This window comes from Lithobates pipiens, unplaced genomic scaffold (assembly GCF_037356315.1).
Source record: "Lithobates pipiens isolate NorthernLeopardFrog02 unplaced genomic scaffold, aLitPip1_a1.2 Scaffold_16, whole genome shotgun sequence".
Taxonomy (NCBI): domain Eukaryota; kingdom Metazoa; phylum Chordata; class Amphibia; order Anura; family Ranidae; genus Lithobates; species Lithobates pipiens.
Window position 1 is genome coordinate 164599971 of NW_027507748.1, and position 13914 is coordinate 164613884.

The window sequence follows — 13914 nt, forward strand, 5'->3', positions numbered from 1 at the left end:
TTTTTTCCTTATGTTCTTGGTTTGGGACTGGTTTTATGCAGGGTTACCTAAGAACTTTCATAGGCCGCGTACACACGGGCGGACTGTTCGCCCAACTTTGTCCGCTGAACAGTGTTTGGGCGGACAGTCCGCTCGTGTGTGGGCTTTCAGCGGACAGTTTCAGCGGACAGTTGGACGGACAAGGTTTTTCGGAAATTCCGAAAAACTGTCCGCTGAAACCTTGTTTGAGCGAACAGTCCACCCGTGTGTAGGCTTGTTCGTCAAACAAAGTTGCGCGCATGCTCAGAAAGGATTTTCACGCCGAAAGCTATAATGCAGTGTATAGGACGTCGTATTTTTCGTCCCGTCGTACGTGCCGTTCACGTCATCGCGCACGGTTTCAGCAAACTGTTCGTTCGTCGTGTGTGGGCATGTCCGTCCATGCTAAGTTTGAGCGGACTGTTTGCCGAAACTGTTGGACGGACAAAGTTGGGCGAACAGTCCGCGCGTGTGTACGCGGCCATACTTGGGATTCTAAGTATTAAGGTGGGTTTTTTTCATGACATTAATTGTACAAGTACAATATTCAAAATAGAAATGCCACAGACTGCCTCTGTTCCTCTAGTCTTCTACCATGCAGCCTCCTCTCCAATTGTCTTCACCAGTCATGTGCACAAGTAAAAAAGCCCAAGAAGGGAATTCATTGCGCACCAAACTTTATTTTATAAAATGAGAAAACTATATACAGTGCCTTGAAAAGGTATTCATACCCCTTGAAATTTTCCAAATTTTGTCACGTTACAACTAAAAACATAAATGGATTTTATGCGATAGACCAACACAAAGTGGCACATAACTGTGAAGTGGGAGAAAAATTATAAATGGTTTTCCAAGATGTTTTACAAATAAGTAAAAAGTGTGGCATGCAGTTTTATTCAGCCCACCTGAGTCAATACTTTGTAGAACCACCTTTCGCTGCAATTACAGCTTCAAGTCTTTTGGGGTATGTCTCTACCAGCTTTGCACATCTAGAGACATATTTACCCATTCTTCTTTGCAAAATTAGCTTAAGCTCTGTCAGATTGGATGGAGAGCATCTCGGAACAGCAAAATGTAAGTCTGGCCACAGATTCTCAGTTGGATTTAGGTCTGGACTTTGACTGGGCCACTGTAACTCATGAATATGCTTTGATCTAAACCATTCCATTGTAGCTCTGGCTGTATGTTTACGGTCGTTGTCCTGTTGGAAGGTCAACCTCCATCCCAGTCTCCAGTCTTTTGCAGACTCTAATGCCGCATACACAGGATCGGAAATTCAACCAGCAAAAAACGGATGAGAGCTTTTGGCTACTGGCTATTGAACATCCTTTTTCTAGTCCTGTCGTACGCGTTGTACGTCACCGCTTTCTTTTTCTGACCAAAATTCCAATCGTGTGTACGCGGCATAACAGGTTTTCTTCTAAGATTGCCTGTATTTGGCTCCATTCATCTTCCCATCAACTCTGATCAGCTTCCCTGTCCCTGCTGAAGAAAAGCATCCCTACAATATGATGCGGCCATCACCGTGTTTCATAGTGGGGATGGTGTGTTCAGGGTGATGTGCAATGTTAGTTTTCCGCCATACATAGCGTTTTGCTTTTAGGCCAAAAAGTTACGTTTTGGTCTCATCTGACCAGAGCACCTTTTTCCACATGTTTGCTGTGTCCCCCACATGGCTTCTCAAAAACTGCAAAAGGGACCTCTTATGGTTTTCTTTCAATAATGGCTTTCTTCTTGCCACTCTTCCATAAAGGCCAGATTTGTGGCGTGCACAACTAATAGTTGTCCTGTGGACAGATTCTCCTACCTGAGCTGTGGGAACTCTGCAGCTCCTCCAGAGTTACCATGGGCCTCTTGTCTGCTTTTCTGATTAGTGTTCTCCTTGCCTGGCCTGTCAATTTAGGTTGACGGACATATCTTGGTAGGGCTGCAGTTGTGCCGTACTCTTTCCATTTTTGAATGATGGATTGAACAGTGCTTCGTTAGATGTTCAAAGCTTGGGATATTTTTTTAGAACCTAACCCTGCTTTAAACTTCTCCACAACTTTATCCCTGACCTGTCTAGTGTGTTCCTTGACCTTCATGATGTGGTTTGTTCACTAAGGTTCTCTAACAAACCCCTGAGGGCTTCATAGAATAGCTGTATTTATACTGAAAATTAAATTACACACAGGTGGACTCCATTACTAATTAGGTGACTTCTGAAGGCAATTGGTTCCACTAGATTTTATATACATATATTTTTTCATCTGGTGTATATGCTGTGATATAGTTCTTTTATATATAAATGAAATATTTTTAAATTTTGTGATGACAATAACATGTATAGAATTTTTCGATGATACGTGTTTAATTGGATATGAAATTAATTTTTTATATGATGATACATATCTAAGTGTTCACTTATATTTGAAGTCTTTGGAACATATGTGACTTCATGTTATACCTATTACATATACAATAACAGAGATCTGGAGGATCCCATATAAAAGTATACACACAGAATATATATATACATATTCCTTACACGCAGTTGGTGCTAGACAGCACTTATTTATTCATTTATTTACATATACCTCTTTGATTAAGTATGTTTTGGTGTGTGTATACATTATATATATATATATATATATATATATATATATATATATATATATAATATGTGTGTGTATTTTTCATTATTATCAATAACAAAGATTTAATATTATCATATATTCACTCATTTCATTTTATTTAAATGTTTTATTTTTAGCACATTTTATGTTTATTTCCCTTCTTCACCAACTATTCAGATGTTCACATATTTATTTGACATATTTACAGCTCACAGTTCATTGGAACAATTCATTAAAACAAAATAAGTTATTTATACACTTTATTTTAGTTGGTTCAAATTTAATTTAATTCATTATAAAAGCATTTGCTTCATCTTTGCACTGAATTCACATATTCATGTGTATTCCCCCAACTCACACACGTTCAACACGTTTGTTAATCAAGTGTTTATTCCAATTGAAGATCTAATTGAGTAATTAGACTCTATTAACTACACGTGGAGTCACATATTTGAAACATTTTAGTATATATATTGCACTGCACTGTTTTTGGTGGTAGGGCAGCTATGACTAAGTACTGTTAAGTGTGAAACGTGTCAGCTTGTTTGTCCCATTTTTTTGCTGTGGCTTGTATCTTTTTACTAATAAAGGCTATGTTCCAGAGTGCGGCTTTCCAGAACTTCCTTTTTGCCTCATGTTGCTATAAGCTTAGCCAGTACCTGGTGTCCCATTTCCGAGGAGAGTTCTATATCCACATTTCCACCTGGAGCGGGGATCCCTTTCCCTTTCCCTGTCTGGTGTGTTCCTTGGCCTTCATTATGCTGTTTGTTCACCAAGGTTCTCTAATAGACCTCTGAGGGCTTCACAGAACAGCTGTATTTATACTGAAATTAAATTACACACAGGTAGACTCTATTTAATTAGGTGACTTTTGAAGGCAATTTGTTCCACTAGATTTTAGTTAGGGGTATCCGAGTAAAGATGGCTGAATACAAATGCACGAAACACTTTTCAGATAGTTATTTGTAAAAAAAAAAAAAAAATGTAAAACCATTGATCCTTTTCCTTCCTTTGTGTTGGTTTATCACATAAAATCACAATAAAATACATTTACATTTTTGATTGTAGCATGACAAAATGTGGAAAAATTCAAGGGGGCATGAATACTTTTTCAAGGCACTGTAAATGACAGCTGTCATATGCTGGTCACCATACATTGCATTCATTAGCTTGTTCCTATGCTTTACCCTTTACATGCTTACATCTCTGATACATGGCCTCACTTAGTTACATAGTTAGTAAGGTTGAATAAAGACACCAGTCCATCCAGTTCAACCTGAGTGAGTGTCTACAATTGTCCCTATCCCTGTGCATTGCACACTCACATCAGTCCCTACCCTCAAGGAGCCCACAATCCAAGGTCCCCATTCATATTACTAGGGCCAATTTTGGACAGAAGCCAATTAACCTACCTGCATGTCTTTGGAGTGTGGAAGGAAACCGGAGTACCTGGATGAGGCCCACGCAGGCACAGGGAGAATATGCAAACCCCAGGCAGGTAGTGTCGTGGTTGGGATTCGAACCAACGACCCTTTTTACTGCTAGGTGAGAGTGCTAACCACTACACCACTGTGCCGCCCACTTGTTTTTGTTTTTAACCTATATAAGTAAATGCTGCATCTGCCCCTTGACGGCTCGAATGCCGCGTACACAAGATCAGAAATTCGGCCAGCAAAAGACCGATGAGAGCTTTTCGTCAGAAAATGCAACCCTGTGTATGCTCCATCGGAATTTTGCTGGCCGAATTTCCACCAGCAAAAGATTGAGAGCATGTTCTCAATTTTTCCAACGGAAAAAGTTTTGATTGGAAATCCCGATCGTCTGTGGCAATTCCGACGAGCAAAATTCCTCCGGATGCTCGGAAACAATTTGACGCATGCATTGAACTTCATTTTCTCAGCTCCTCGTAGTGTTGTATGTCACCGTGTTCTTGACGGTCGAAAGCTCAGCAAACTTTTGTGTGACCATGTGTATGAAAGCCAAGTTTGAGCTGAATTAGGTCTGAAAAACCATCATAGCTTTTTCTGGCGAGAATTCCGATCGTGTGTACCCGGCATAAGGCTGCAAACTGAGCAAACAAAAGACCGATGCTCTCAGAATTCTGTGAGCAGAGAGCTGGGGACTGCTGAGCTGTGAAAGGGTCGGCTGGCTCAGGCCCTCTGAGCAGATACTGACAAATATGGTCAGGATCTTTTCACAGCCTGGACTGCCTCTGTGACATCAGCCGACAACAGGCTTCAGCTCACTGTCTGCTGAAAACAAGTCACAGGAGTGAAGAGCGAACCGCACTCCTCTGATCCATAAGAGAAGTACTGCCAACATTGTTTTGGCTTTACTTCATTTTAACGTGTTACATGAGGTGAACTGAAGAAAGTTTACTTAATTTCAACATTCAATCATATGCAGTAGAATTTATAAAAATTGAATTTCTCTTGCGCATATGAAACATGCTTTCACCTAAAATATATCTAAACCAAGAACAACATTGATTTATGTTACAGTTTACCAATCCTACAGGATATGTTTCATTTATTTTCACTTGATAATCCTGTGAATAATACACTACTCAGATGGCTTTCTCGGGGCGTCGGAGAGGGGGGTGCCACCCATATACGTAAATGGGTGGCCCCACCCCCCTCTGACACCACGGGGAAGCAATTGGGAGGTCCCTGTGCATCAGAGGGTGGCGGGGTCAACGGGACGTCAGTGTGGCCCCACCCTCAGAGAAGAACTGTCACCTGCGAGGATGCGTCATACGGCAGGTGCCTCCCATGGAGGCAGTTCATTGGCGGCTTGCGGGGTTTTTTTGATTATTTTTTCGGTCTCGTGGAGCGAGAGAAGAAGATAAATGGATTTCGTGGGACATTTTTATTTTTTTAATTAAGGACTTGTCCCAATCTGGGAGTCCCCTTGTTAAAGGGGGCTTCCAGATTCCGATAAGCCTCCCCGCCCACAGACCCACACAACCACTGGGCAAGGGTTGTGGGGATGAGCTACCCCAAAGCACCCTCCCCATGTTGAGGGCATATGGCTTGGTACGGTTCGGGGGGGCGCTCTCTTGTCCCCCTCTCTTTTCATGTGGCTTGCCAGGTTGCGTGCTCGGATAAGGGTTTGGTATGGATTTTTGGGGTGACGCCATTTCTTTTTAATTTTGGTGCGGGGTCCTCCTTAAAATCCATACCAAACCTGAAGTGTCTGGTATTGTTTTTGAGGGTGACCCCTACAAAATTAAAAAAAAAAAGAATGGTGCTGGGTTCCCCTTAATATCCATAGCAGACCTGAAGGGCCTGGTATGGAATTTGGGTAAACCCCACGCAATTTTTTTACATTTTGGTTTGGGGTTCCCCTTAATATGCATACCAGACCCAAAGGGCCTGATAATGGACTGTGGGGGATCCCATGCCGTTTTTTTCAATAACTTTTATCTGTATTGCCAGTGTTCTATCATATAGCGTCCCCCATTGGACAGTGTCTGCTGTGTACTGCACATGCGCAGTACACAGCACACACAGATTCCGAAAATAGCTGAAGATGAACAGCGCCTGCACCGTGAGTCCAGGTTCTAGCTCCACCATCCAAGTGGACACAGAGTTTGAATATAAAAGAGCCGAGCGCAGCGAGGCCGAGCCCAAAGCGTGGCGAGCGAAGCGTGGTGATGAGGGGCCCCCTAATATCGCCAGCCCTATGTTCACTTGGATGGTGGGGCTACCACCTCAACTCACGGCACAGGCTTCGTTCATATTCTGAGATTTTCCGAAGCTTCTTCTGCTCCGTGCTGTGCATGCGCAGTATGGGGCGGACAGTATCCGATGCCAGGACACTATATGCCAGAACACCGGGACCGACAATTCATTATAGCCACTAGCACTTTTAAATGACTTTTTTTTTTTCCATTAAGAAATGTCATTTTGTGCAAGGACTGTTCTAAACACGGGAAAATGCGCCACAGGCACAGACATACTATAGACGCCCCTCAGGTACGGAACTTAAAGGAATATTTCACTTTTATTGTTCGACTTTAAGCATTATTAAAACCACTGCTCCCGAAAAAACGGCCGTTTAAAAAAAAAAAAATTCCATTGATGCATGTCCCTGGGGCAGGACCCGGGTCCCCAAACACTTTTTATGTCAATAACTTGCATATAAGCCTTTAAATTTAGCACTTTTGATTATTCATGTTCGTGTCCCATAGACTTTAACGGTGTTCGTGTGTTCTGACAAATTTTTTGCCTGTTCGGTATGTTCTGGTTCGGCCCATCCCTAATTGATATAGTTTTTGGACCCTGTAGGTTTTTGTTCTTTTTTGCTTATGACCAACATAATATTCCCATGGACCTCTGTATGGCCTTTTTGTTGGGTTTGTGTCAGTGGCATCAGTTTGACATTGGTCGAGATCCTAGATAATTCAGAATTTGACCAGGTGCATTTGACCTGCCGTTGACATTTTTACTTGCTTCACATGTTTCTGTAGACTTGTATGTTAATGAAAAACCCATTTGAAGTGAACAAAAGCCCATTAACACAGTTTTTTTTTTTTTTATGTATGCACTATATCTATGCACCTAAGCATTGCCCACATAGGTACTATACATCGGTTTTGTTTTCAGCTGATCCCATTGATTGTACAGTGCCTTAGAAAAGTATTCATCCCCCTGGACATTTTCCAAATTTTGTCATGTTACAACCAAAAACATAAATCCTATTTTACTGGGATTGTATGTGATAGACCAGGCATCTCTATGGCCCTCCAGTTGTTGTGGAACTACATGTCCCATGAGGCACTGTAAAACTCTGACTTTCACAGACATGACCAGGCATGATGGGAATTGTAGATCCTGAACAACTGGAGGGCCAAAGTTTGGAGACTCCTGTGATAGACCAACACAAAGTGGCACATAATTATGAAGTGGAAAGAAAATTATAAATGGTTTTCAATTTTTTTTACAAATATCTGAAAAGTGTGGTGTGCATTTGTATTCAGCCCCCTCTACTCCGATACCCCTAATTAAAATCGAGTGGAACCAATTGCCTTCAGAAGTCACCTAATTAGTAATGGAGTCCACCTGTGTGTAATTTAATCACAGTATAAATACAGCTATTCTATGAAGCCCTCAGAGATTTGTGGGAGAACCTTAGTGAAAAAAACATATCATGAAGGTCAAGGAACACGCCAGACAGGTCAGGGATAACGTTGTGGAGAAGTTTAAAGCAGGGATAGGTTGAAAAAAAATATCCCAAGCTTTGAACATCTCACGGAGCACTGTTCAATTCATCATTCGAAAATGGAAAGAGTATGGTGCAAACTTACCAAGACATGGCTGTCCACCTAAACTGACAGGGTGGGCAGGGAGAGCATTAATCAGAGAATCAGCCAAGATGCCCATGGTAACTCTGGAGATGCTGCAGAGATCCATAGTTCAGGTGGGAGAATCTGTCCGCAGGACAACTATTAGTCATGCACTCTACAAATCTGGCCTATATGGAAGTATGGCAAGAAGGAAGCCATTGTTGAAAGAAAGCCATAAGAAGTCCCAATTGCAGAAGGTGTCTCTGGTCAGATGAGACCAAAATGTAAATTTTTGGCCTAAAAGCAAAATGCTGTGTGGTGGAAAACTAACACTGCACATCACCCTGTGCACACCATCCCCACCAGCAAACATGGTGGTTACAGCATCATGTTGTGGGGATGCTTTTCTTCAGCAGGGACAGGGAAGCTGGTCAGAGTTGATGGGAAGGTGCCAAATACAAGGCAATCTTAGAAGAAAACCTGTTAAAATCTGCAAAAGACAGGAGACTGGGACAGAGGGTCACCGTCCAGCAAGACAACAATCCTAAACATACAGCCAGAGCTACAATTAAATAGTTTAGATCAAAGCATATTCATGTGTTAGAATGGCCCAGTCAAAATCCAGACCTAAATCCAATTGAGAATCTGTGGCAAGACTTGAAAATTGCTGTTTACATGCTCTCTATCCAATCTGACAGAGGTTGAGCTATTTTGCAAAGTAGAATGGGCAAAATACTTACTCTCTCTGTGTAAAGCTGGTGGAGACATACCTAAAAAGACTTGCAGCTTTAATTGCAGCAAAAGGTGGTTCTACAAAGTATTGACTCAGGGAGGCTAAATACAAATGCATACTACACTTTTGGATATTTATTTGTAAAATAATTTGACAACCATTTATCATTTTCCTTTCACTTTACAATTATGAGCCACTTTGTGTTGCCCTATTACATAAAATCCCAATAAAATACATTTAGGTTTTTGGTTGTAACATGACAAAATGTGGAAAATTCAGGAAAGTATGAATACTTTTTCAAGGCACTGTAAATTACATCTTTCATATGCTGGTCACCATACATTGCATTCATTAGCTTGTTCCTATGCTTTACCCTTTACATGCTTACATCTCTGATACACGACCTCACTTGTCTTTGCTTTTAACCTATTTCACCTGTATAAGCAAATGCCTCTATTAAGGGCAAATAGGTGTTCTTTTGTTTTAGCATGCATTTTTTATTAAAAAAAATCCTATTTCATATGCACTTCTTAAGCTGCCTGTGCTTATTAAAGTCCACCTATTACCTGCTCAAATGTAGGTCTAAGACTCTTGAAATGCGCAGCCTGCACTGTGCGATAGCCCTGAAAACATTTGAATTGAGTGCTGTGACGGCATCTAATCAAAGCGTCAAATAATGAAAATCAGAAATGTATTTGAACTGGAGTAGTATCGAATCATATACGTATTCCTCTTATCCATATACTTTTTATGTTTCTTTTGTGCAGGTGGAGGAAGGCTGGTGGGAGGGAGTTCTCAATGGAAAGACTGGAATGTTCCCTTCCAATTTTATTAAGGATGTTGGGTCCGAAACAGAAATTGGGGCGAATTTTGAAGATCATCAGATAAAGCAAGGTAAGACAATCCAGTTAGATGTGCACTAAAACATTTCAGATAGTAATATTAAAATGCATAGGTAATGAAATTGCTTTGAGCATTTCATGTTAATAGCTTTTATACTGAAATACGTTAAATCATCAATACATTCTGTACTTGCAAAGTTGTCAATACTTGTGAATTATGACACCCATTCATCTTTTTTGTCAGTAAAAAGATATTTATCCTTTTTTTCCCCTTCCCAGATACCTTCCTTTATCCGGGATTTTATTATATCCTGACCCAAAAATCATCTGTGTTGGCCTTGCCTGTGCAGTAACTTCCCATAAGACTTCTATAAGACCATCTCTGGCATTTGGGCACAGCCCTATAGAAGTCTTTACCTATTGGACTTTTAAATTATCCCCTCTTCACTCCAGACTATGGCTAAATATTGCAAGATGCTTGCTTATGAAGCATTTAGGCTAGGCTCTCATCAGTTCACTTCTATAACACATGTGCGTTTGATGTGCATTTTATCTTCACATCGATATGTGTTGCATTCTGGGAGCCCATTCATTGACCTAACTAAATTGGCCAGCTGGGTTTCTTTCTTGGAAGGCCAAGGGAAGTCCCAAGCAAAGTTATAATAGTTTGGCAGGGAGGGCTGGTTTCTCCAGGCCTCCAAATGTCCAAATCTTGTCCAAATCTTGAACATATATTTATTTTCCTCATGGGTCAACATGTTTCTCATTCAAGCTTCATCAGTACACATGAAGAAGGTGATGATAACTATATAGAAAACAAAGTGCAAAACATAGTTATATCATGCATAAAAAACATGTTATGGCTTGGATCAGACACATGTAAGAGCTGTGCCTTTTTGCCCCTGCACAGCCAACACCTCTAAAACCTTTCTGGATGGGGATTGGGACATCAAGAGGGACCAATTGCATATGGCAGTGTGAGGTAACAGTCCTTAATAGAAGAACAAACAAACGTGAGGATATAGTGTGTGAGCATAAATATCCTTGAATACAGGCAAAATGGCCCAGGCAAGCCAAACAAGAAAATGTCCCTCTCTTAATAAGTGAGTACCTAGATGTATCCTTGCTCCCAATAAGTGGCGGTAGGAATGCAGTATATAGTAAATACCACTATTTTCTTGTTTTGTATTCTAGCTTGCTGGTTATTATACCTGGGGTTCAGTCTCCTGTCCTCCCCCGTTTTGTTTGATGGCATTTAATATATTAATAGTAAAAAGGTCTGAGCATGTAGGCCCTTTACAAAATAATCTAGAGTGGGTGACTCGGGACAAAGAGAAGGATAATTTACTAAATACTTTCTTCAGCTCTGTGTATACAAAGGAGCATGGGGGAGCTCATGTCCATGTTGGTTAGCATAGCCCCAAATCCACAATGGCTCAAAAGTCATATGGTACAGAAATATTTGGACAGAATAAAGGTGGATAAAGCACCTGGACTGGATGGCATCCACCCACGGATCCTAAAAGAATTGAGCTCTGTAATTTTAAAGCCATTGTATCTAATTTTTAGGGACTAATTAATGACAGGAATAGTACCACTGGATTGGCGCAGGGCCAATGTGGTGCCTATATTTAAAAAGGGAACAAAGTCTTTACCAAGTAACTATAGACCTGGCAGTTTAACTTCTATAGTTGCGAAGATACTGGAGAGATTAATAAAAGACCACATAGACAGGGTCTTGCAGGAAAAAAATATTTTAAGAAACAGACAGCATGGATTCATGAAATACAGAAGTTGTCAGACAAACCTGATTTCTTTTTAAGAGGAGGTAAGTAAAACCTTGGACAAACGGGTGGCGGTGGACCTGGTATACTTGGATTTTGCAAAAGCGTTCAATACAGTTCCGCTCACGTGGCTCATGTGTAAGGTAAAGTCTACAGGTTTGGAAATATTCTTTTGTAAATGGATAGAAAACTGGCTAAAAGACAGAATTCAGAGAGTAGTGGTTAATGATTCTTACTCTGAATGGTCCAAGGTTCAGTGCTGGCACCCTTACTTTTTAATATCTTTATAAATGATATTGGGTCTGGGATCAAAAGTAACATTTCCGTCTTTGTAGATCACACCAAGCTATGCAGTGGAATAACTTCCTTACAGGATATCTCCAATTTACAAGCTGACTTCAATGCACTGTCTAATTGGGCGACTATGTGGCAGATGAGGTTTAATGTTGATAAATGTAAAGTTATGCACTTAGGGTCTAAAAATATGCATGCCTCATACATACTAAGGGGAGTACAACTGGGGGGATCCATAGTAGAGAAGGATCTGGGGGTTTTGGTAGATCATAAGCTCAATAATAGCATGTAATGCCAAGTTTCCAAAGCAAGCAAAGTCCTTTCTTGTATTAAGAGAGGTATGGACTCCAGAGAGAAAGATATAATTTTGCCCCTGTTAAGATCATTAGTAAGACCTCATCTGGAAAATGCAGTTCAGTTTTGGGCACCAGTTCTCAAAAAGGATATTGGGGATCTGGAGAAAGTGCAGAGAAGGGCAACCAAACTGATAAGAGGCATGGAGGAGCTCAGCTATGAGGAAACATTAGAGGAACTTAATTTATTCACTCTTGATAAGAGAAGATTAAGGGGGGATATGATGAACATGTACAAATATATAAGTAGTGAACTTGGTGTTGAGTTATTCACTTTAAAGTCAACACAGAGGACAAGGGGGCATGCTTTATGTCTAGAGGAAAAGAGATTTCATCTCCAAATACGGAAAGGTTTCTTCACAGTAACAGCTGTGAAAATGTGGAATAGACTCCCTGCAGAGGTGGTTCTGGCCAGCTCAGTAGATTGCTTTAAGAAAGGCCTGGATTATTTCCTAATTGTGCATAATATAACTGGGTACTAACATCTATAGGTAAAGTTGATCCGGTGAAAATCCAATTGCCTCTCAGGGGATCAGGAAGGAATTTTTTCCCCTGCTGTAGCAAATTGAATCATGCTCTGCTGGGATTTTTCGCCTTCCTCTGGATCAACTGTGGGTATAGAATTGGCTATATTGGATTTATGATATTATTTTATTTGTTTTTGTGGTTGAACTGGATGGTCTTTTTTCAACCTGACTAACTATGTAACTATGTGAAATCAAGACCTTGGCGTGGGCTGTGCACAGTCATTCTGGTGGGGCTTTACATGTGAATGAGCCAAGCCATAATACGTTCACGCCTATGCCTTATATAACTTTGTTTTACGCTTTGTTTTCTATATAGTTTTAGCACTGACCCCCGAAGGTGCGGCTGATTTTGTGGGGCTTACCGTTACCTTCTTGACCTCGTGTATGTCTAGGGGTTTCCTGAGGTAGATGGCCGAAAGAATTGTATAAACTGACACTGGGTCCGCTTTTGGGCTTTTATTTGCAAAAAGGAGTAGACAAAACACAGTCTCTCAATGAGGGTTAGAGGGTTCAGGTAGAAAATGCAGGTACTCTTGGAACTACTCAAATTAGAAAGTCTCACTATAGAAATCCAAAGAATAGCTACTCAAAACTGGATTCTCACAGCTACCGGATAGACCTCCTCTCACTAGGCCTAGCAGCCGATAGTGTTCAGATAAAGCGAAGCCTCTGCCACAGACTTGCATATAGAACATTTGAAGAAAGTCTCTGCCACAGACTTGTTGTAGAACACTTGTAGTAACTGAACGATATAAAAAAATTTATAGAGCCCTCATACAGTACCAGTATCTTGCAGCCAGTCCAGCAATACCGTACGAGTGTAGATTCACTTGTGGTCTTTCAACTAAGCCTTCAGGCTCTTTCTGAGAAACCAGCCTGTAGAGTGGCTTTTCCCCGAAGAGTCCTGGTTGCTTCCCCAGTTGCTGGGCCTCTCCACAGATGAGACGGCACCGGACCACCTCCGAATCCTCCCTCCAGTTACTTTGGAGCTAGCCAGCCCCGAGACTCATAATTGGATGGATCCGCACCCCAGGCCATGAGGGCCATGGGGGCTGGTCAGGAGGACCAGAACCAAACAGACAGAAAGATCTTCTGGACCGGAACCCAGAAGCACGTCATATCTGTACCTTAAGTACCCTCCCCCAGAATGCACACCAAGATGACACTCCCACTGGGCTGGGTCTGAGAAAAAGTGGCACCCAATGCGCCCAGCTGAACTGCGTTCTCACACTTTCTAGTGATGACAGCGCCACCTTTGACCAAGCAGAACACAGTGCAATCCAGCTAGACTGGTACTGAAACCATAATTTAGTATAATTAAACCCAAAACCAAACTGCGGCTCTAGGAACTTTAAATAGAGAAAAACACATAGTGCGTGCTCTTCAGGAGCCGGTGCTACAAGTTATAACCTTCTTCATAAGTCCTAATGAAGCTTGAATGAGAAACATTGACCCATGATG

The 13914-nt window shown here is 41.3% G+C and overlaps 1 protein-coding gene across 2 annotated transcripts in view; it reads left to right on the top strand.

Annotated features, from left to right (window-relative positions):
• Window positions 1–13914, top strand: part of SH3KBP1 (SH3 domain containing kinase binding protein 1) — a 530573-nt gene that overhangs the window by 275058 nt on the left and 241601 nt on the right. For both annotated transcript variants that reach the window (XM_077480738.1, XM_077480739.1), the window contains exon 5: window positions 9421–9547. In XM_077480738.1, coding sequence (XP_077336864.1) covers window positions 9421–9547 — 127 coding nt within the window. The remainder of the gene's footprint in view (window positions 1–9420; window positions 9548–13914) is intronic.